We start from the raw sequence: 24,227 nt of genomic DNA on the forward strand, positions 1-24,227 counted from the left end.
TTATATCAATGAACAGCATTCACGTAATATAAAAGTAACGTTAAGTCATTTGAAAGATTATCCTGCCTCGTTTGAGAAATTTTCCCCCAGGCATCATTCTTATTTCTCTAATCATTTTTTGTGAGTCTAAAACGTATGCTTACGTTAATGTACGTTTTATCGTCCGACTAATAGGAGAGGAAAAAGAAACAACGTAAACTCGTATCCCGAATAGCTGCCCGATTTAGTCCGTTAATTGTACATCTTAAATCCTAAATGAGTTAGTTACAGATGCGAGTCGATGTTGTAAGTCTATTCGGTCGAACGTAAGTTTTTTAAGCTTCGCAAACAAACTGTACTTTTTAAATACACATCGACAAATTTGAAATTAATTTTTTCGTAATAATAATTAAATTACTGAGCGTTAAAATTAATTGTTAGATCTTACTTTAAATTCGATTATTGTTGGACAAATTTCGAACCATATATTGTAAATTATCGCGGGGCAATTCATTTATCGTACATTACATAATACATTACACCGTCTGCAATTTACTAACACCATTTTTCGCGTTCGATGCAGGTGTGTGAATATATGGCTTTTCAGAATCTCTCATCGTTCGGTAAAGTATTGGCGGCTATCAGTTGAGAAAAAATAGCTGCGTACGCTTCGCCGTTGAAATAACGCTGTATTTCATTTCCCGATGGTGAGCGGAACCGTGAAGGAGAAAAAGAGAAAGAGAGAGAGAGAGAGAGAGAGAGAGAGAGAGAGCAAAGGGAAAAAATAAAATCCGTTAAATTTACGTCGTCAATAAAAAGGAAAATAAACGTGGCATCCTGCGCGCGTTTCACCCAAGGCGATCATCTTCGAGATTCAGGGCCCTCCCGCGCATTCGTGGAAACCAGAAGATTACTTATTTATGGTTTCCCCGCCCCGGTAAAGGGAGAGAAAGACCAGAGTGCGCGCTTGCGTACGTTTGATGTTGCCTCAAATCGTTGAGTTAAAACGAATGACCGTTGATGGATTCGTTTTCCACGTAGAGAGATTATTTATGAACCCAGCGACGACTCCCTACGTCGAATCTTTACCGGGAACGACGTGGGCGTTTGGAACTCATCACGTTCACGTATCCCCGTCGTGTCATGTCGAGTGTCCGTGAGAACAACGGAATAAGAAACGCCAGCGGCATACGTTACGACTGGCATTGTTATTATATGTCAAAATAAGAATTACGAGAATTACAAATTAGGGAGAGACCGCAAAAAACGTTGATAGATTTGTTCGCTGGGGAAAGAGACATTACGCAAACACAACGAGCCGGGTGCGTTCGCTCGCGGCCGATGCCGGGGAAAACATTCGGAATTATCTTTACGAGTCCAATCATATGTATCACTCGATGCGCGAGTGACAAGCGCTGCGAACTTTAATACGACGGCGGTACCGGTTATCCGCGCGCTGCGGGCAATTTCCGCCGGGTTCACCAATTAGCCGGTAATAATTTTCCCGCCCGGTGCTCGTGACGCCGCGCATCGCTGGCAACCTCATCGGCGATGCAAATTTTTCGCGACAACAACGTGTACACGTGAGTTGTTCGGAACCGCGCTGTTTAATACCGCCCGGTTTAAAGTGCACAGTATCGTCGCCCGGTCGTCCCTCCCCCCCTCCCCCCTCCCCGACCGTATTTTCTCTAAGTGCTGGCAGCGCGGAGAGCGCAATAAACTGTACAACTGGGACTGTGACGGCTTCAGCGTTGCGGACGCCATCCACGCTAATACACTCGTGTTCGTGCGCTCGCCCGTCGTTGGCTACGACGACAAAGAAGGAACGACTCGCCTCCGGTGTCTTCCATTTTCCACCGCCTCGTTCGCCCCCGCTCGATGCCCCTCTCATCCCCTCGAACTCGCGGAAAATGTATGATACGCCCACTCGCGGAGTTAAACCGCTATTTTTCTTGTGATAAATGAAATTGTTTCACGCGCGGCGCTTGTCACGCTTGCGGACGCTTCGCGGAGTTTCCGCGGAGCTTCTCCGAGTTTCCTTCCGGTTCGCTTCGAAACTTCTCTCTTGGGATTAAATGAGATCGGAAGAATGTGCCCCGCTTCACTATAGGATATGGCCGTATAACAAAGGCATCTTGATTGGACAAAACTGTGTACGATTTATAATCATCGTTGTGTTAACCGGATAATCAAGCTGAATGAACGGATAAATTATTTAATGACTTTTAATCTGTACGTTACTTAACGCTATTTAAATTTAAACAAATTTACATTATTACATTTCTTATAAAATTGGAATATAAAAACGATAATATATTTTTATAAAAACTAGAGAATTAAAAAAAAAATACTTATGCAAGCGTTTATATTTGAATAACGTTTCGAAGAATTGTAGCAAAAGTTTAAGAGCTCGTTGCCCAAATGATAATATACAGGATCAAAAGTGCTTTGATACCGTCAAGTGTCAGCGTTACTGAAAGTGCAGAGGGAGCAGCTACGGCTCAGCGTATGTTTGCTTATCGCGTCTCTCTCATATCGAGCCAGATATCGCTCCATCGAAAGTCAGCTGGCATTCTAATTTCGGATTCAGAGCGCTGAGCGCGACCGCTCAGCGCCCTTCGGCAAACATTTCACACGTTCACGCAATATCTCCGCGGATTTCGAAAGACACTGACTGCGCACACCTTTGAGCATGTCACCGGCGAACGCGATCCGTTTTCCCGACCATTTTCGCTCCGCTTCCGCCGTTCCCCGTGAAAGTATCGGCGTTTTATAGCCCGGGACGGAAATCCGTGGACTTTGAGATTGACCGACCATGTTGCGATCGGATGTCGGGCGACGAAATACCGGCGCGGTGATCGATGGGATCCCTGGGAGCGATCGCTCTTAAAAGCACCACGCTACTCCCCGAAGCGATCGACAAGTCCGATGAGACGTCGGGAAACGCGCCGTCGCGGAAAGATAGCGCCGGCAACATGTCAAAGGAGAGAGAGAGGCAGCTCATTAAAACGCGATAACCCCGTCTGCGGATGTAAATCTAATCGGGCAGACAAAACCGCAGCGACATCAAACCGTTAACCACTGTCTACCTCATCACATAGAATCTCGAGCTCGCGGTAGAAGAGCTCGCCTTTAACTATCGGCGTGTAACATCGTCGCTAAATTCTCGTGTAATGAGACCTAATCCTGGCGTTTTCTTGTCAGCGAAAACCGCATTATATCAACGTTTTACCTACCGTTGCAATATGTCTCGTGTAGGTAGCTTGTTAAAAGCTCGAAGTGATTGATTGTAGCTAATAGCATTCGCTTGCGGTTTAAGCGGTTTGATATTCTACTTTCCAGAAGCGAGGGGCAATCTTAAAATTTACGACATGTTGAGCGTGGTTTCTTCTAAAATTGCGCGTTCGTGATTTTACTGTGGAATTTAATGTTTCCAATTTATGCGACGATTTAGAATCGATCGAATTAAAATACTAAATATATTTGAAGCACATTGAGAGAAAGTTGTAATTTACTCTCTGTTGCAGTACCAATCGTTGCCATTGACGGTGTAGTCGGGGAAAAGGTGCAGCTCCCTTGTGACATTCGTCCTGCTGAAAACGACGAAGTCAGAATGGTGTTTTGGTACAAGGAAGGCAGGGGTGAGCCATTTTACAGGTAAGACTGCGGATAGTTCCGATTGAAAAACTGTCGATTTTTCAAAAACGCCACAAATTCGAATTCTCCCAACTCGTGTCTGTTTGTACGGTAAAATATAAATTTCCTTTACGAGAGTGCGTAAATATTTTCCTTCTACCTTACAAGCGCACCGAGAAAACTCCTTTCCGAACGCAAAAGTCATCCATATGCATCCGAGCGCGCCTTCGCGGAGAAATCAAAAAGGAATGAGTCAGACGGCTCAAGCTCGGAAATTCCTCGCGTTATTTTCCACGGTGAAGTTCATTCGCCGCTCGGGTCGCCGTTTCGCTTCCGCGGCCCGTGAAATTTTGCATATAGAATGGCGGCCGGCGCGCCGCCGCCGCCGCCGAGTCGCAGGGGCGCGAGAGAGGGGAGAGAAAAGGAGGCGGTCGGAAAGGCCATCCGGCGGGTCATATTTAAGAAATGTAATAAGGTGTAAGATATGTGCGGAGGGGAAGGGAGCTGAGCCAAAGGGACGGCGCGATGCATCGTGCTGGAGTGAGGGCGGCTGCGGAGCCGGTTGGCGCGGGGGAGAGAACGCGGATCGTCGCTTGTTGTAAAGTCAGTTTAATCCTCGCCGCGACGAGGAACTTTAAATTTAAAGGCGGCCGTCGTACTAAAGCGTTTCTTCTCCCCCTTCTTGGCCCCCCGCCAGCCGTTCCCTCCAGTGTCGGCCCCTTCTTCCCTTCGCGGGACCTCTCGCAGTAAAATATTTATTGCGTGACATCGCGCCCGCTTATCGTACGTACGCCAGACAGTTAAGGAAAGGAGAAACTGCGAGACTGCACGGTCGTATGATCGCGCGCATATAGCCCTTTTCTAGGTCCTCTTTCCTTGCACGTGTATTCAATATCTTACATGCGATAGGAGTAATTCATGTGATGTACACGTCATCTTGCCAAGATTCTCGGGCTATCATTCATTCGAAAACGAATTGCTCCCTACTCTCTTTCTGCTTAATTAATTTCTTTTTAACTACGCTGTGTATATTAATTTTTTATTTTGTTAATTTGACACAAATTTTCACGAAATCAAAAACGATTGAAAATTTTATATCGTCTATAATGTTCTAGAATTACATTTTCATTTCGTTAAAATAAGTCTAGCGATTGACTGAATTCTTCATGATATGGATATTTGATCGTGATCGAATTAGATCTATGAATTTTAATATTGCTCTAATAATATCGGGCACTCAGCGTCCTCGAACAAAATGCTCTGTAATATTTACAATCTCTCGGGCGGTCTTCGCATTTTACCTTAATAGATAACACTTCGCAAAATCGAATCTACTCAATTCCGTTCTGCGCTCTTTCTCTCCCAGCAAAGTTTCAAGACACTTAGACTCGACGAAGCGACCTGGTAAATTCCTTTCCTCGCGTGAGACTTTAAAGTGATCGGTTTCTTAGCCAGCGCTCGCTCGTAGAAGAAAGTAGTAGCTAAACAGAAGACGGTGAAAAACGCATTTTCTCGCAGAGATCCCAAGTGTTGCTCGAGACAATAAACCGTCGAAAGTTTATTATTATTTTTATCAAAAATTAATTTTGTTAACGTTTGTATTGTACCGTGTTCTTCAAAAATACACGTCCGTCTCGAACACCAGTTGTTCCACAAACGCTTTGTTGAACCGAAACGCGATACGCATCTATTATATTCGACTCGACATTTTAGTTCGGTGCCACTTGGTGCGATATTTTGCGCGCAAATCGTTTTCGCGCGCTACAGAGAGCGAGTACGAGTTCATCTACGCTGCAATCTCCCGAGATAACGAAGAAACGCCCGTAGGCGATGCCTTTCCGGAAAGTCCCGACCGAATCAGCCTCTCGAAGTCGTGATCGACGAGCCGGGTGAGTAGGCAGGCGACCGATCGATCTTGAGAGTCGCTCCGCTGCCGTCGATGAACGACGGGGGCCGAAGTCGGAAGACCGATATGGGAAAATCGCTTTTCAGGGTTATCGCTCGCGGGGTAAGTCGGTCGAACGTGTTATATCCGCGTGTCGTTCTCGCTGCCGTGGCGAAACGGGTCTCTCTCTCCGTGTACTCGACCGCTTCGAGGACTGCCCTCTCGCTCTCTGCTCTATCTAGGATGGCGGGGTGGGCAGCGTCGGTGGCGCGTCACGGAAGCGCCCACCTCGTTCGCTGCAAGTGCGAAGTGGAAGAATTAAATCGTATTTCAACGTCAATGCCGCGGAAGCAAGCGAGTGAAGGCGGGATAGCTTTGGGAATACTCAGTCACGAGCGAAAATCCGAACTCCCGTGCAGTCGCGGAACGCAATTTAACTTTTAGTCGTCCGCGAGAGGAACCGTGGAGGGCTCGCCCGGCGCTCTCTGTCTCTCTCTCTCTGTTTCTCCGCGCGAGTTACATCTCTTCTTTCCGTCCCTCGCGCGGGGGCCCTCTTATATATCCCCCAGTCGTCCCTCTAATCTGTCTCCCTTTGTTCTCGTCCTCGCTCACCGCGGATGCTTAATATGCAATCACGCACTGGGAATGGCTCCCAGGCGATTCCGCATAGACTGCCGGATTCTCAGATCGTGATTCCGCGAGCGATTCTTCAGCGAACGCTGCTCCGCAACGGTAACGACACATCCGCTTGAACCACGGGATGAGGAACGAACGACGAGATTCATGTTCCAAATTTAACCTTTTGATTCCACCGTCCGATTTCACATTTGAACTTCTGCTTTTTTAATTAAATGAGGAAAGGAAATGTAATAATTTCAATTTCGCATATTACACAAACGTTTAATTTAATAATGCATGATCTTATCAAAAGTTAAATTTAAGTCATGCTGAATTGCAAATTGATTAATTGATTCTAATTTCATCACGATAGACATTTTATAACCGCCTAGAAATCTTGAAACGATGATTTTCCTTTGATCACAAGTATCCAGAAATATACATTTATCGTTTCTATGAACTTTAATTAATTGAATGATATCAAACTTTTAATAACAACGTCACTGCGCTATTTCAATTGACATACTGCAATTACATTGCAAATTATGTAATTAAATTGGCACAGTTTTTGGTACACGAATAACGAGCAATAATTACCCGCGATAAATTGACTCTTATTACATGCGTTTTACCGGAAATCGTTCTGATGTTCCATATTGCCTATTAACGGAAAACGCTAAAATTCTATATTATATGATAACAAGCACCGATGATTAATGATGTATAACACATATTAATTACGCGCTTACAATACTGATATCTCGCAACAATCGCAGAACAACGCGATCATTACAGCCGTACACTGAGGGCGGACTGCTAAATCGATTGTTTTGTATAGCTTTGACGTCCGCGGCAGACGGCAATTCACCGACGGCCAACGCTGGTCGTCGCCCAACGCACTGGGACCAAGAGCTTTTTTCGCCACGATGACGAATCCGGCTTACCTCAGCATCGACCGGCTGCAGAGCACGGACGAAGGGATCTATCGGTGCCGAGTGGACTTCAAGAACTCGCCGACGCGGAAGCAGAAGATGAACTTGACCATTATAGGTGAGCGCATTGTATCTTGCCCGAACCCAATCAGCCGGCGATCGCGCAACAATTAAAGCCGGTTCTTTTGAACGGCCGCGGGTGGCGGTTAATCGTGGGCGAGTGTCGAGCAAGAAGCACCTTCGATCCGGAAACCGCTTTCACGAACGTGTAATTCAGCGCTAAATACAGTCGTTCGATTTGTCACGCGATGTGTGGAGTATTTCGCGTTTGATTCGAATACGTTTGCTTTCGATGCGGTGAGGGCGTTGGCTTGTGAAGTCGACACTTTCCTGCATGTAAATTAATCCCAGCAGTGGTTTACTTCGCAAACTAAGCTGCGGCGCTAATACACCATACTTCATAACTACGACCTGTTTCGGGGCCATTACAACAGTTAATTCAACTACAACGGCAAAGTTGCCGTCGAATCTCGCCGCATCGACCGCATTACGCATCCCGCGCGCTGACTGTCGCCCGCTTGACAAACGATCGATTAACATATCCGCGCTGGATTCTAACGACGCATGATGTTCGCACAGTGCCTCCGTCGAAGCCGATAATACGGGACGGGGCATCGAGGAATGTTTGGGGCATCGAAGAGCCGTACAACGAGGGGAGCGACGTGAATCTGATTTGCGAGGTTCGTGGTGGCAAGCCGCTCCCGAAGTTGACGTGGTATCTCGACAACACCGTAATAGACGAGTCCTATCACTACAACGCCGAGAACGGGTTAACGGTTAACCACCTGGTGTATGCGAAAATTGGGCGACAGCAGCTCAAGGCGCGACTGATCTGTCAGGCCAGCAACACGAACCTGATACCACCGCAAACCAAACTGCTCATCCTCAACGTGAATCGTAAGTCGTCGACAATTTTCACTTGTATGCCGTGCTTTACTTTTCGCTGCAGCGCAGTTTCGACGATTGCACCCCGCTAGTTTCTACCTTTCGTTTCTCGCACGACCCAATTTCGCGCGGCGTTAAATATCACATTTGCGCGTGTTGACATAACAACATAATTCTAATTTGCAATGTTATGACGACGCGACATTTGCTTTCCATAATGGCACGTGTTAACCGAACGGACTGAAATGCGTCGCGTAGAAAATGGATCTCGGTGTATTTTCGCTTAGCATTCCGAAGGCGATGATATAATTGCGCTTACATAAATGGCACATTTGAGATAATATTTTATATTCATGTATAAACAAGAAAGCGGAAGGGTCTCAATCGTGTAATAGGTCGTAAGCGCGAATTAGTGCCGAGTCAGCATGTCGATCGCTTCGGGCAAAAAGCCAAGGCCTCTCGCGCGCTCGGTGTGATGCTTAAAACGAACCTCCGATTACCTTAATGCACACCCGTACTGAATGGTGAAATGTTCTACTTATGCGGCCCAGTTTGTCAATCTTCGCGATGTTGCACGCTCGTGCAATGCAGTTTTTCTATTATGTTTTTACGCGAATCGCAATCTATCAAGCAGTTGTCGTAGCCAGCCCAATTTGCTCCGAGGAAAAAATTATCTCAAAGCTATAAAAAGCATAGTTGAAATTTGTTGGCGTCGTTTCTAAGCACCTTACGAGTTAATTCCGCGATATTTCCTAATGAGACAGAGTTAAAGTATAAAAACACGTTTTGTACGCCAATAATTGTTATAATCATTTTCACATTTTATTTCACTTTCGACGATTGTGAATGTATTCTGTATATTTATTGCACTTCTATTTTACGCAATTTGAAATTTATTATCCGTATTTGTTGTTCGCGTCGGGCAAATTATTTATTGTCTGTTAGACAAATTATTGTTTACATTTTCTCATATTTCGCTATAGCTCAGTCGTTAAACGTTCCTGGTGGATGTAAAGTGCCACATATACGTAGTTCCGTGTAACCATTAATGTAAGTACGCAATTATCGCGTGCATAACGAGGTACGAGAGTTCTCCATTTACAACATTGAGGTAAATGTGGAACTACCGACAAGCTGACGCATTTCACAAAAGAGAGAGAAAAAAACGGACGATTAAGCAAGAGTTCCACGTATTTTCCTATCTAAGAATGATATCTTCCGGAATAAATGTTTATTTCTATTTATGAAGCGGTTATGTGTCGCTACTCCCATAATGAAGTCGCTGATCCTTAACGCGTTAATACGCTAGTCACAAGTGCAAGCATGTGGATTATAATTCATTCCGACAAGCCTCGCTTACCGCGTTAGAAATCTCTTATCCGCTGGCTTACAGCTTTTACAAGCATATAGTATCAAACGTATCAAACAGCGTCTCTATCGATAAAATTCGGTGTAAGAGAACGAATTCTCAAGAACAATTCCGTAGCGGTGATCGATGTGGATCGTTCCTCTCCTTATTTCGCGACTGCCAACTTTAGGCGTCGCCGGGGCCGTTGGCGAATCGGTGCAATGGTCACAGTAGGACATGCACCGAAGGCCTTTTCACGTGGTCCTACAGCCGGGCCGAGGTATTCACGTGCTGAACCTATTAGTCGTCCGGCCGAGATTGGCCGATGAAGATAACGGTAACGCCTCTCGCAAGACGGATCAGTGAATCGCGTGCCTCCCGGCTCGCAGCTTCGATTTCGTGTTTCCCCGTGAGCGCTTGGCGTGCGACACTGCGTCTGTGTTCGAGCGCCGTTGTCGGTGTCGGTCGATAGATGTGACGAGAACCCCGCACCTCCTCCCTCCGCCACTTTTGCACGCGTGTGCGTCTATGAGCGCGTTAATTGCGCGTATGGGTGAATGAGTGCGCGTTAGTGAGCGCGGCACGTCGTTGGTAAGAAGGCGCACTGCCTGCTGAGATATCGTGTAAGTGGCGGCTGGAGAGGGTTCGACTCGTAATGACCCAGTAACGTCGCGCCAGACGAGCGGGAAATGGAAAGCCGACGAGGGTGGGAAGAAACTATTCGAACCGGCGGCGATAACGTTAATGTAAACACGCGTAAAAGCATTAGTATACTCGGCGCGGCAAGAGGCGCTAATTCGTGGCCGATTGATCTCACCGATCGCGCGTTACACGCACGGCGCACCGCTCTGACGTAGCATGCATGCATGCGCCATCCTTTATGCGTCAAAGGATGTTCTACGTAAAGGATTGCCTGCGCGAATTATAAATGTGCAATCTACGCCAACACTGTTTAATAGCACGGCTAATAGTGATAAAAAACTATATTATATCAAATAGAAACAATTAAAAATTAATCTTTGATTAGCTATGAAATGTTTTCGGCCGTGAATAAATTATAAGCCTTTGCATCTCAAATAAATAGAATAATGTTTTAAAAAATGCAATGTTAGAAATATCTATTTTGACGATCGAAACAATTTTATTACATTTCAAGAAATCAACATCGTTATATAATTTGCACGTAAAAAAATGCATAGTTTGCTATTATTCCTTCTGCTTTCAAATCGCTGAACGCTTCTGACTACTTTTATTCCAAGGAATAGCAGCAAAGCCCTCGATAGTTATGCAGAACGGTAGTTCGCAAACAACTGATCCTACCAGCCATATATAACCGAATAGTACAGTAGACACGGGCGTACTCTCGCATGCGAATAATTTCGTACACTCCCGCGGGTGATGCCTATTAATTCATACATCGCGATGTGCGCCGAATTCAAACAAATAATAATAAGCATGCGTGTCCACGCGCGCTCCCGCGTGCACAAATGCGTATCAATTTATTCTTAATTACCGCTGCATAAATCACGTGGAAATTTTGGTAAGAAATCAAATGCCTTCGAATTATCCTACACCGCGTCACTTTCGCTCTTCGTAGTTTTATGTAATATTATAAATTAAAGACCGAGGACACGATCTCATAATTTCACGATATTTCGCAATATCGCGCTGTTGTAGCACGATGCGATCGGCGTGTGAAAAATAAGTGTAAGCGGGCACACGAAATGCGTGACGCGGCTGGCGTGACGGAAGCTCTTGGAGCGGTCCGGTATGTCTGCACATATCGCAGCATGCAAATGCGCTTTGTTCATAAATTTTTTGCAAAGGTGAAATGAACAAGCAAACGAGCGTTTCTGCGTGGCGTTCGACGATTCGCGCCGCGTGCCGGCTGTTAGGAATTAAAGCCGGCATCAATGTGGTAGCTAGCTCGCTAGACTTGCCAATTGCTATTGCGCTAATTTGCATCCGGTCGTGCGCGCATTGGCACGCACTCACGCACACCTTCGTCCGCGCGAGCGACATTTATTCGTGCGCGGTCATGTGCGCCGGGACTGTTCACTTGATAATAATTAATAATCTCCCGTCCCGCGGAGAGCGGGGCGGCGCGTTTCCATAGCGCGCGCAACATCATCGTCATTCATCAGGGAGCTATCTCGACTTCGTTCCTCGACGGCGATAAGGCCGCAGGGATTTCTCTTTGCCGGCAGCCATGTGCCTTTCGTCGGCGGCTTCGTCGGGGCATTGATTTCGACCGGCGCGCCGAGTGCCGCGCCGCGGTTTTTGACGGGGCAGGTGGTGCGATTCAGCCGCCTGGAAATAAATGGGAAGGTGCGAAGAGCGCCGGGTTTGATAAGTGCGCCGACCGGGGGCGCCGACTCGGGATCATTCGAACAAACGATAACGCTACGGTAAACATGCGTGAAACCATTAAGGCTCGACCTGCAGCGAGTGTTAATTCACGGACGGTTGTTCGCCAGCGTACGCAAATGGCACCGCGCCGTTATACACAGCGCGAACGCGATAATACCGCGAGTAAAACCTGATGGATACATATTACGGTGAAATGATAAAATGTGAGATTCCACGTGGATGCGAAGAAAGAACGATATTACAAATGACAGAGCATATTTTAAATTACATTGGTTATAAATGCTCAGTTTTAATCAGTAATTCCATCGCTTAACATAAAAAGTATTTTTAGTTATTTAAAAAAAAATATAATTTAAGATTTTTTTTTTATTATAATAGCTTCGACAAATCGTTTCACTCTATCAGACCGTTAAATATCGCATTCGCATGCTTTGCTCGAATTCTATCGAACGTATCTTTTCCATTTCGAATTTTCGAGCAAAAAAATACGAGTTACGTTAACAAGCTATCTCAGGAACACACTGAAGCCAAGCATGCGAGCGCGATATCTAACGTGCCTGATAGAGTGAAACAATTTGTCAAAGCTGTCGGCGATCGCTGAATTACGAATGGCGATAGAGCCGCAATGTCGAAGACTTGATTCCACGGATATCGTAGCGAGGAATCAGCCGTCGCTACTCCTACGAGCGATAGCGCACCGGCTTTGCGTGCTTCTGCTCTAATTGAACGTCGAAAATAGATACAATCCTTTCTGCTCGTTCCTCGGAAAACCTGTAAGGCGCGATCACGATCGACGTACACGCGATGCCTGGCGCATCGAATGACGCTGCCGTCGATACAACTTGCGCCGCCGCTATCACCCGCGGGACCTTCATACGTATTTCAGACCTGTCTCGCGCAAAACTAAGCTACCCTCGAATGTAATCGCTCTCGACATGTTTTAATTAAAACCAAATCTCTCGAAACGTCGCTAATAAAAGGGATGTCTATTTGAAACGGATAATACCGATCTTTCATCACGGAACAAAGTGGCTTTCAACAGTGAGGCTCACATTATCGTTTACGGCATTAAGCCGACAAAATAGATCCTTGATCGTCGAATGAGTGGTCGCGAAAGTTGATTATCCAAATGGATGAAAGTTTCTACAAGTGCAAATATATGGCCAGAGCCCCGCGAGGGCCATCCAACCCGTTCCTAAGCGTGTGCGTGTGTGTATGTGTCAGGAAGAGAGCACAGAGCGAGACGGAGGAACCAATTTCAGAGGAGTGGCTACCAACTAATGGCAATTAGGGGTTGTATGAGTGGCTGGCCATGGCGGTGCATAAGCGTGCACTAGAATTTACGAGGACGGCCGCGCGACACCAACGTGATATTACAAATGGTCTAGACTGTCGCTTTCGATCAATGCGGGTGTCAAATATTCGCTTCGAGCGGAAATACGACGCGACAAGACGCGAGTATGAATTAAGATGTACGAATCGTGCTTGGACGAAAAAAGATATAATCTTAAAACAATCTTAAAAAAATTCCGTTGGAAAAAATTCCGTTTTCTTATTAATAAACATACTATAGTTATATGGAATAGTCGTCACTCGTTGTATTTATAGTATTAGGGTCAAGGATGGGTTTGCATGGAAGGTAATAATCTACATCTTAAGTGATACTTGAGTTTCAGATCAGTCAATGATGCAGAGAACCTTGAAAATAATTTCGTTCAAAATGTTTGATCAATTTTCTTCTTAAATTAATCTGTTCTTTTTCAGATCCGTAATCACGGCATTTAGTAAATGCCTGTATGGAAACGTTAAATTTCTAAATCACAACTACATGAAATATAGATCTGTAAAGATAAAATTGGTATCGGAAACGGATATTGGCCGCCTACGAGAACGCAGTTGCATTTTTGCGTTGAGAATTTAATGCAGCCAGAAAACATACCATTCCGCATCGTTTTAGTACCGAGATTATCCATGTATTATTCTGAATACCGCAAATATTTCTGTGAAAGTAGATGTTAAAATAGCCGTAACGACTAGTAGACACGAATGAGTTCGTAATTTAGGAATCAATTATGAAGAAGTAATTATGTGCGAGTTGCAATTGAGTTTTAAACAGCAAGAATAAGTAATTAATGTTCTATAAGTATGCGGAAACATTTCAGTAAGGTGGAGAGCGAGAGAATAAGCGACAAGAATAACTCGCTATCTCAAATGATATGCTTACTTTTTCTTAATTTTATCGAACAATCGTAAATTCCAGTAAACGCTACGATTCTTTTGCAATTTTGGGAATTAAGCAATTGAAATTTATTGCCGTGTCGCACAAAGAACAGAACTTTAATTGCGACTATAGAGCGGTATTGCGGCGAACCACGTCTCTATTTAATTTCTTTTGTTGTTTGCGAAGCGTAATCGTTCGGTTTGCCATACGAAGAAATTTCGGAATGATTTTGTGAATTTGTTTCGTAAATAGTCCGGCTTCGGCGTTACTCCGACCGTTTAATCTTATTTCCGGATTTTTCTCTTTGTATGTAGTGACGGAACACCGTTTTCGCGACGCTAGGGGACAACTTCGAAACAATAGCGATCCGTATAAAGTTGATTAAATTAAGGTCCGCCATCGCAGAAACTTAGTTGCATGCGCACGATGCTTAACGATATAACTTTATTTATCTTTGCAACGTGTATCTTTTTTAAATGGTATTACAAAGAAAGAAAACAGGAAACTACAAATACATTTACTCATATTATAAATATATATACAGAACCGCGCAAGCTTTCTTTTTAAATAAAAACAGAATGCTACTTTGGATAATAAGTACGCACCGCTTCGTTGCATGCAAATTATTTTTTATTTTCTTATTGAAAAATATATTTTTCCGCTTGTTAAGGTAAATATCTCGTTTTTTTCTTTTTTAAATACAGAAACCTAAATAACAGTATGCTCTATAGTTCACGACAATGATAAAAAGAACGATTACATTTTGCCGTTGCAGTGAAGCCAGTGACGGTGCAAATCTTGACGAAGGAAACGCGAGTTTCGGCCGACAAAAATTACGACGTGGAATGTCGTACGAGCGGTTCACGGCCAGATGCGATGATCACGTGGTGGAAAGCAAACAAGCAAATCAAGAAGAAGGCTCAAAACGTAAGTTTACTACACATCGCACGTGCTCTGCACAACAAAATTGAATTGCACAGTAAAAAAGAAATAAAGGCCATTCCAAAGGAGAAAACTATTGTTACTGTTAAACGTGACACTCAAGCTGTAACTTTCTGTCGAGGAAAGCAAATTTATAACGCTCTTGTTATAAAGTGTCACAAGTAAAATTGAAAGATGAGTGAATTCAAGTAAGGGACACTCGGTACGAATCCCCCCCATTTCACTTTTCAGAACGAAACTGCTCAAACGAAAACTCGATTCCTATTTCAGCGAAATTATTTCATTGTATTGCGAAATTACTTTTTTCATTACGTGTATCGTTGCGAAGATGTATTTTGCTGATGTAACATTACGAGGATACGTAAAACAAACCGACACGAGTATCGAAGATTAGAGAACGGATATTTTTGCAGGCAAATTTTACGTTTTATTCGATTTTCGGCGAGAAAGCCGGCAAAAATTGCAGCAGATCCGTCCTCCGGCACATCCCAGTTTGAAAAAGTCTCGGCGAATGTTTTTTTATCAGAACGCCTCATCACAGTCGGATGTGAACATTCGTGTGCTGAAAACGGTTAGCGGGAAGCACCGCTGAAGTGCGCGCTCACACAATTCGGAGGAAAATTCTTGAAATCGACGTCCCGCAAGTTTCCGCAGTTTACGACGATTCGTCCAGAAGTTAGGACGATGCAGTTATTTCGTTTTTCTTGCGGGCGACTTCTCTCGCGCGCCCTCCCGTTTTCGTTGCGTTCATCCCTCGTCGCGATCCTCGACACCTTCCCTCCGCGCGCGGGGTGACAGAGGAAGTGCAGAAGTTAGCGGACGATCCAGCGGATCCTCGCTTGATAAACTTTCAAGGTTTAACTTTCTTTTCCTACTAGGTGCGCAATTAAGTTTCCGGGTTTTTTTTTATCAATGCAAAATGGAAAATTTCAAGAGAAATACAAAAAACGGTTTATTCAAAGTATCGTCCCTCGCTAGCTACACATTTTTGCCATCTCTCTGGCAATACATGAATACCGCGACGATAAAACGACGCGTCTTTGCATCGAAACCATTTATCCAATCAGTTTTGCACTTCTTCGAAATTGGCCAAGTGTAGCCCAGCTAAGCCATGTGCCATCGACCGGAACAAGTGATAATTGGAAGGGGCCAGGTCTGGTGAATACAGCGGGTGCGGTAGCAGATCCCATTTCAGCGTTTTCATGGTGTCCTGGACGATGGAAGTGCGATGGCACGGAACGTTGTCGTGCTGCAATATCACTCGTTCGTGTCTCGTGTCCCATTCTGGCCGTTTTTCGAGCAATGCATGGTTCAAATTTATCAATTGTTGTTGTCTTGTGTTTGCGTATCATTTTCATCCAATAACGCTTGCAGATCGGCGTCCTCAAATGTTTTTGGTCTTCCGGAGCGCTCCTTGTCCTCAGTGTCGAAATCGCCATTTCTAAAGCGTTTAAACCAATCTTCACAAGTAGTTTTCGATTGTGCATGTTCGCCGTAGGCTTTCTCAAGCAAACGGCGTGCTTCAGCTGCATTTTCTTTCAAGTTGAAGCAGAAAAGCAAAGCTTCCCGCAAATGCTGTTTATTTGGCACAAAACTCGACATCTTTATTGTTAGAAAAAATATTTTTGCGTTGCAATATGTGTTGGTATTATGACTGGTTATTGTTGACAGATGTCCAAGTTAATAAAAAAACACAACTTTAGACATGTATATCGACTACATGTATCGTTAGCGCCATTCATGTGTGAAACCCGGAAACTTAGTTGCGCACCTAGTATTTTCGACGTAGATGCCCCCCCGTCCATCGCCTGTGGCGCGAAATGTTTCAGTAATGTTCGAGCGCATTAAATTTTTAAAACATCTCCCCAGATGTAACTGTCCGCCTGACTTCAGGAGGCAACTTCCATCACTAGTTACTTCACGAAGTCGCCGTGTACTCCATGTACTTTGAGTTTACTTTTCCGCAATCTATACAGCACAATGTATCATGCATCGTTTATACCATAAATTTATATTTAAACGTATCGTTGTTGTTATCTCTTTTGAATTAATGTGCAACATTGCGGCTCAGTAATCAAACTTTCACAATTGAAATGTTGAATATGAAACATTCATCGGTATCTTTGTGATTAGTGAATGGTGTGGCATCCGCAGCGCGCATTTTCGCGATGTTATGATATTCACGATAATTATGCTTAAACATTGTAGCAACATGCAAACTGCTCGATATTATTGCTGTAGTCGATATAACAATAGCGGAACGATAAATTATGAATTTAACCATTCATATCGTACAATATAATAATAAATAGATAACGGTAATGCTAATTTTAGCGGAAAAATAGAATTAGCACACTGATAAGTTATACGATATTTTCAATAACTAATGTCAGACCAGTTAAGGAGTTTATTTTATTTAAAATATGAGCTGAAATATATTCTGAAATATAAAAATAATCAAAAATTTTAGCCATTTCCATTGCGCCGCATAAATTATTAATTTCACATATGTAAAAGTACATCACAGTTTAGCTTCGCTTATAAAAGTATTCAACGTTCCGGATTTTGCTGTGACAGACCGACATTACCATTTTATGATTATTCTATGTATTTTTACTGCGCCATTATTTCATGATCATCCGCGAGCGAAAATGTTTCGTTGAAGCGTTTGCGACAGTTATTATTGCATGCATGATGACATCGGGATATTTCGCAAAACATTGTATATATTACGAATTTTTTTAAGCTATTGCTTGGGTAAATACGTTTGTTCATCGCCAAGTTTTCAATACGTTCCAGATTGAAAACGCTGAATAAATTCTGCAGGAAAACATCGCTCCCGGATGATGCAATAGGAACTTGAATGAAAAATGCGTTTTTTTGCTTTGAACCCCACAAACTTGTGACACTGAAAAATTGACCGTATCTATCTTCTGCGAATCGATCTTTTCGCTGGTTGCGTCTGTATTCCGGAATAATCGCGGATTCGTAATGTTTGCAATAGCGTGGGAAAGTAATTAATGTACTATGAAATTTACGCGCGCAATTTTATTTTCCCCGTGTGTAAACGCGCGGAATCAATTAAGTAAAATGTATTTTTCCATCGCATTTGCAACGTCCCCCTTAGAAAGCGCAGCTTCCAAAATACCACACCGGTAATGCTCGATGGACGTATGCGAGCGGTGTGACCGTAACGTCACTCCGCGTACGATCTACCTGCGCGATATATCGACGTCCGTGTGTCGGACTGTCCAGAGAGTTTTATCGGAAAATTCGATCGCGTCGCACCGGGGCTGCACTGAAAGTGCAACGCAGCGAAGCTTGCAAAAAAATACGAGGGAGATAGAGATGGCGGGAGAAAGAGAGGTAGCGGGGCGCACCAATGATGGGTAGGAGTGTATAAGAGAGCGAGAGACAGCGACGCCACATTCATCCTGACGAACCATTACTTCCATTCATCGTATTCGCGATACTGATGCGGATACGCGGCTTTTCCGATATATATGGCCGATAGCGCTATCATTAAAATGACATCGTGAAAGCGGGCGGGACGCGGATCCGTGATGGAGAGAGGAAGCGTCAGCGATGTGACCCGCACCCGCTTCGACCTCCATTTCCCGTCGTTGCTCTAAGCATCATAAATCTTGAAAAAAACCGTTAATCCCCCCGGCGCGCTCTTTTATTTCGGCATCACTTCGGCCTAACAGCTTCCAACGATGTTAAATTAATATTAGCAGCAAACAGCGTGACGCCGTGTGTGAAAAATGGAACGGCGCTTTCGACGTAGGAAATCTAGAGAAATTCCGATTGCGCGCACGAGGATGGCAGAGTATGCTAAACGTTGCGTCGATGGGTGTAGTCGATTAAGTATGCTTTTTAATGTCGCAAGAAATCTCAAAATTTCAGTGAATGTTTAGAAACGCGTGTGTTTTAATTACAGTATGCGCTCGAGAACAATCAGACTTTGAGTATCCTCAGCTTCATGCCAACCATAGAGGACGACGGTAAATATTTGACATGCCGCGCGGAAAATCCTGTCATATCCGACAGTGCGTTGGAGGACAAGTGGCGGCTCGACGTACAATATCAGCCGGTGGTCAACTTGAGAATGGGCGAAACACTGAATCCGGACGATATCAAAGAGGGCGACGATGTGTACTTCGAGTGTAAGGTTCGAGCGAATCCGAAGGTGTACAAGCTCGCCTGGTTCAAGAATGTAAGTATCGCGAGCATTCGCGTGTCTATCACGATATATTCAGAGAAACATTTCACGGCATATTCGCGTTTCGTTACACAACACACCCGCGCATATTTATTCTCTCTCTTGCCAGTTTATGCAAATTTAATTATTTCTCCATTAGATAACTCGCGTGTATACTATTGTGTATACACATTCTTTGCCGTACATTTTCCTTCTGCTTCGCGATTAATACACGAGTATACAAATTACATTATAAATGCAATTAAGGAGAAGGGACTCTTATTACGTACGTGTTGCAATGCAACGCCAATTTGTACATGTTTCTTTTCCTTTCCTTTTTCAGAAGAAAGAATTGAAGAACAATTCCACAGCGGGTGTAATTCTTAGCGATCAGTCGTTGGTTCTCAGAGGATTGACTCGTTACTCCGCCGGCGACTACACCTGCCTCGCGGTGAACAGCGAGGGAAAGACCGAGAGCAATTCGGTGTCCCTTCAGATAATGTGTAAGTCACGAGTCGCGAATTAACAAGTCCTCGCATATAATTAATTGCCAAATTATCCCCCGTCGAGAATTGGCCCGGGTAAACAACGCCGTAATAGCGTTAAGAGCGTATGTCCTTCATAACGCGGCATCGGTTCCCCAATTTCCCTCTCGCGCGGCTACAATCCCCCGATAATTACTTAATCGATGGTAAGCAACTCCCGCAGTGTGCACACGGGCGAGGCGTTTGCCGAACGCGTGAGAAAGGAACGGGCGACGTTTAAGTCGGGGACGTGACGATAGAGGATCGGAGGATGAAGGGGAAAGAAGAGTCGCGAGAGACAAGTGAGGCTGGTGGGCGGGAGGGTGAGGGGGGGGGACATATAGTTTTCTGTGAAACACGGAATGCGGGTTATTCTATTAGAATAGTCGGTGCCCCTGGTGCTAGCTTGGCGTATCTGCATCTTGTAAATGACCTAAGAGGGAAGGAAGGACTGCGATGCATATTCAGTATATGTAAAGCGTAGCTGAATATTCATGTGTGGGTGAACGCAGACTGGCAATGTGCTAAGCTAGGCCGCGGGAGCAGACGTACGGCGGGGCGTACGTAACTGAAGGAGACCGCGAATCCGTTCTGATATTTTAAACCCCTCTTGGCCCCCTCCCATTCTGCTGAGCCGATGACGTCGATCTTCTCGTATTCGCACGGGATTGCGAACAATGTCCGCGAGATCACGTCACAATACATTGCGATATGACGCCACATATGCGCGAGTGATGAATTACGTCATGCGACGCCAAACATCTCCCTTTACGCTCATCTCGTTCAAATTGTTTCCTTCTTGTAATATTTGAATATCTCATTCATGCCTTAAACTATTCTTAGATGTTTCTGTATTTTCGACTATAAAATCTGTGACTTGACTGCAGACTAGCATGCTGTATTTTGGTCAGTAATATTTCATTTAAACTGTTTGTATTTTAACGAAGACAGATTTAATAGTGTTTTATTTTACCAAATTTTAGAGAAATGTCATGCATCCACTTTAATATAACGCATAATTTCCTTCTTTTGATACGAAAGACGTATATATAATTCGTGCCGTTCAACGACTGCTCCATCTTCTTAAGCTGTTGTGCCAAAAAGATAAAACAATGAATTTAAAAAAACAATTTAAAAAAGTAGTCTTGCAACTTACTTTTGTATGAGGGGTAATGAGATGTGCTATAAGATCTATGGCTTATGCCCCAAACAACTTTAACTATTTGCAATGCAGATCGTATAAGTACTGAGAGCTTCCTGGTCAACGCACATTTGATTCACAAATTTAGAAGTTTGTTAACATCCATTGTTATACATATATGTTGGAGTATATATAAATCTTGGCAACTCCAGATTACACAAAGTCACAAATTTAAATTTACATGTTCTCTAAATTAACACACAATAGAAAATTAACAATTTTGCCACAAATACGAATCTCTACAATTGTAAAAGTTTATTTCTTTATATCCGGAATTTTATAAATAGATTTATTTGCATTAATATAATTTTTAACGGTGCATATGCCTAAAGTTTCTCGATCGATAAGATTAATAGACGAACGGAATTGACTGTTGGCTACTGAATAGTTAATAAACACACGCGATTCGACTTTCTGGGTTTCCAAACATTTATTATGAAACACCTAATCCGTTTTCGCTAGAATTGAGAAAAGAAAAGAATGGAAGATGGTCGTTGAATGTTTTACAAGCAGGACAAATGTCGAGCCAACAATCTGTCCGGTTATTCTGGAGAAATCACGAAATTATTCAAATTATGTCTTCCTCTGAAATATACACCGGTGCAAAATATAATATTGTCTTTCGTCGTGTTTTTCATAACGTTTGAATTATGGAATTATGGAAGGACAAAAGAGTGTATTTTCATAAAAATATTACTTTTACGAATGGAAGACAAATCAAATAAGATAATGGCGCTGGACGGATATTTGAGTAAAATACACGACTCGGCTTTAGTGGCTTGTAAAAGAATTTCGCCGAGATATATATCATGTCTGAGAAAGTATCACGCGACATTTTCGCGAAGTGATTTTCGCCACGGAATACGTCGGCACTAAGTAAAGGAGAGATCAACCTGATTTCCCCGTTATATCTCTTATTCACAAGCCTCGAGTTGTGAGCGTTATTCTATCTATATAGAATATCTTCCTTTAGTAAACAGACTGCCTGGGTGATTCGCCGATATATACCCGTAACGTCACAGCATCTCCCAAACTTCTCATCTTAGCAATTAATTTAGTACCGCATAGAGAGATAGAGATAGAGAGAGATAGAGAGAGAGAGAGAGATCGAGGGAGAGAGAGAAGGACTGTATCAAATTGCAACCAGACAGTCTCTCTATCCGTGATTCCCAGCTTCGGTCGTAAATCATCACTCCCGCCGTGTGGGACTTCCGCATGTCATGGCCTATCGCAAATACCGATGTCAAGGGAATTTCCTATTAGACTATCGATCGCCCGTGCAGCGAGCTGAACGGTGTCGAGCTGCTTCTTCTTCCGTTTGACACCCGCGGATCTCGCTGGGATATCGGGCGCGCGTATCATAGTGTGCAGCGAACGCGAACGTCGAATATCCATTTAAATCGCCGTTAGTATTATTTCACCGACAAGAACAGAATGTCGATTGATTTATGGTTGCACGCGCGGCGCGCGAGGGCGCGACGCTTGGAAAACATAAATTAATCAGAATCGCCTTTTATGCTTATCATCGGACAATGAAATTTCTCGAGGCAGAAGAACGTGGACTGTATACACTTTGTTATACATTAATCTTGACAAGCGCGAGTCATAAATCACCCGTGCACTTCAAACTTTGCGCCACCCCTGTCGTTTGTTCACGTGGAAAGGCCACCGTTGGCGAAGTGCGACGACTTTGTTTACAGATGCGCCGGTGTGCAAGGAAGGCAAGAGCGAGGTGGTGGTCGGCGCATTGAAACAGGAAACCGTGTCGTTAGTGTGTTCCGTGGAGAGCCATCCGATGCCATTGACTTTCCATTGGACATTCAATAATTCCGGCGAGCTCGTCGAGGTACCGCACTCGCGTTATTCCCACGTACCGGCGCCCGGCACACCATCCGTCGCAGACAGCCTGAAAGAGTACCAACAGTTTCACGGATCCCGGCTAAACTACACGCCGGCTACGGAAATGGATTACGGTACGGTGGCATGCTGGGCGAGCAACCAGGTTGGCAAGCAACGAACACCCTGCCTCTTTCAGGCAAGTACTTTTCCGTCTGCGTCTTTTCGCTTCTTTACGTACAGCCACACGTACGCGGCTTCCGACGTGCGATTCAGAATTTTTCGCGTGCTTTTAAACTTAAAACGCGCGCGCGTATCGAATACACGCCGAATCGAGCTTTTATTGCAATATATTTACAAGACAATCTTCTTTCATCGCATTACATTACAATGACGGATTCTCTGAACAATTTCAAGTCGATCCGTTTTTAACAAAGCTAAATCGCACTTTTCTTTCGTGTAATTGATAATTAAATTCGGGAGGTTTTTTGCCGCGTAACTTTTGAAAAGTAAATGACAAAGCCATATTCTTGAATTAATTTTAAATAGACTTTAACAGACGTTTAAATTGGGACTCAATTACATTGTAAAAGTATGTCGTTGAAAACTGGAAAATTATAAATGATAATCGCTTTCAACAGTTTCGCGCTAAGAGGAAGTCGCCTGTGAAATTCGTCGTTTGTCATTAAAATTTGATTCGGAATATTTTGAATATTTTACATCTTTCGCTTGAAAACTCGAAATTATTGTTGAACTCAATATCGTTTTCGTGAGATTTATGGAATGTGTCACACCAACTAATTGGAAACAAGATATGTCATGTCGTGACGCATAACGGACAAATTTCGAAATTTATTACAGGAAGAAAACCACGCGTCTGTTTTGATCCGTGACTATTTTACACAGTAGCTACTGTCATAGATTGAATATATAAAATATTTCAAACGTACATATGCATAGAGTATTCTCTTAATTCTTCGCGTTCTATTCCGACTAAAAATTCAATTGTCCAAATTCTCTTCTACGCGACAAATTAATTTTTTTGTTACCATGTTTTCATAATAGAAATTGAATTCTTGATATCCAATTTTTCATCACATTTTCTAGTATTTTATGAAGATTTTTTGCACAAAGATTTCTTTTATCAGCATTATTTCATGCGCGAGAACTACGTAGCTCTTGTTAAATTACTTAACAAGACATAAAAGAAAAAGACTATTAATGATTCTGCAAATCTCGTGAGAAATGGTTTTATGGTTCGTCGTAATATCAGAATTTATCTCGATCTGATATCAAGAGTTTCTCGATTGAAACACTGTACTCTTTTCCGATCGTTGCCTCGACTCGCGATTCTCCGCCGTATCGATATGCTCGATCTGAAAGTGGTTAAACCATCCATACAGTACGCTTCGAATATTCCGGTATTTACACGACGTGCGTCATGTTGCTGGCTATTCCCTTCATAAATTTCATGCATTGTATACCCCGGCATCGCTATGTCCTATATATTTTCATTTTGATCGATCGACGATACCTACAAAGAATGCGGATGTTGCCTTCTTTGACGGTACGAACTGCATTCGTATTTG

The 24,227-nt window shown here is 43.6% G+C and overlaps 1 protein-coding gene and 1 long non-coding RNA gene across 10 annotated transcripts in view; one reads left to right on the top strand and one right to left on the bottom strand.

Moving 5' to 3' along the window:
• LOC105668806 (neural cell adhesion molecule 2-like) overlaps positions 1-24,227 on the top strand; it is a 237,523-nt gene that overhangs the window by 198,426 nt on the left and 14,870 nt on the right. For 7 of the 8 annotated variants that reach the window (XM_067351881.1, XM_067351879.1, XM_067351880.1 and 4 more), the window contains 7 exons: positions 3,507-3,636; positions 6,957-7,168; positions 7,690-8,007; positions 14,710-14,861; positions 18,817-19,092; positions 19,421-19,580; positions 22,503-22,837. In XM_067351881.1, coding sequence (XP_067207982.1) covers positions 3,593-3,636; positions 6,957-7,168; positions 7,690-8,007; positions 14,710-14,861; positions 18,817-19,092; positions 19,421-19,580; positions 22,503-22,837 — 1,497 coding nt within the window. In that variant the 5' untranslated portion in view covers positions 3,507-3,592. The remainder of the gene's footprint in view (positions 1-3,506; positions 3,637-6,956; positions 7,169-7,689; positions 8,008-14,709; positions 14,862-18,816; positions 19,093-19,420; positions 19,581-22,502; positions 22,838-24,227) is intronic. The other variant, XM_067351883.1, reaches the window with a different exon arrangement.
• LOC105668807 (uncharacterized) overlaps positions 1-24,227 on the bottom strand; it is a 328,884-nt gene that overhangs the window by 196,787 nt on the left and 107,870 nt on the right. The gene's annotated exons all lie outside the window — the stretch shown is intronic.

The sequence above is a fragment of the Linepithema humile genome, chromosome 3 (genome assembly GCF_040581485.1).
Source record: "Linepithema humile isolate Giens D197 chromosome 3, Lhum_UNIL_v1.0, whole genome shotgun sequence".
In the NCBI taxonomy this organism is placed as follows: domain Eukaryota; kingdom Metazoa; phylum Arthropoda; class Insecta; order Hymenoptera; family Formicidae; genus Linepithema; species Linepithema humile.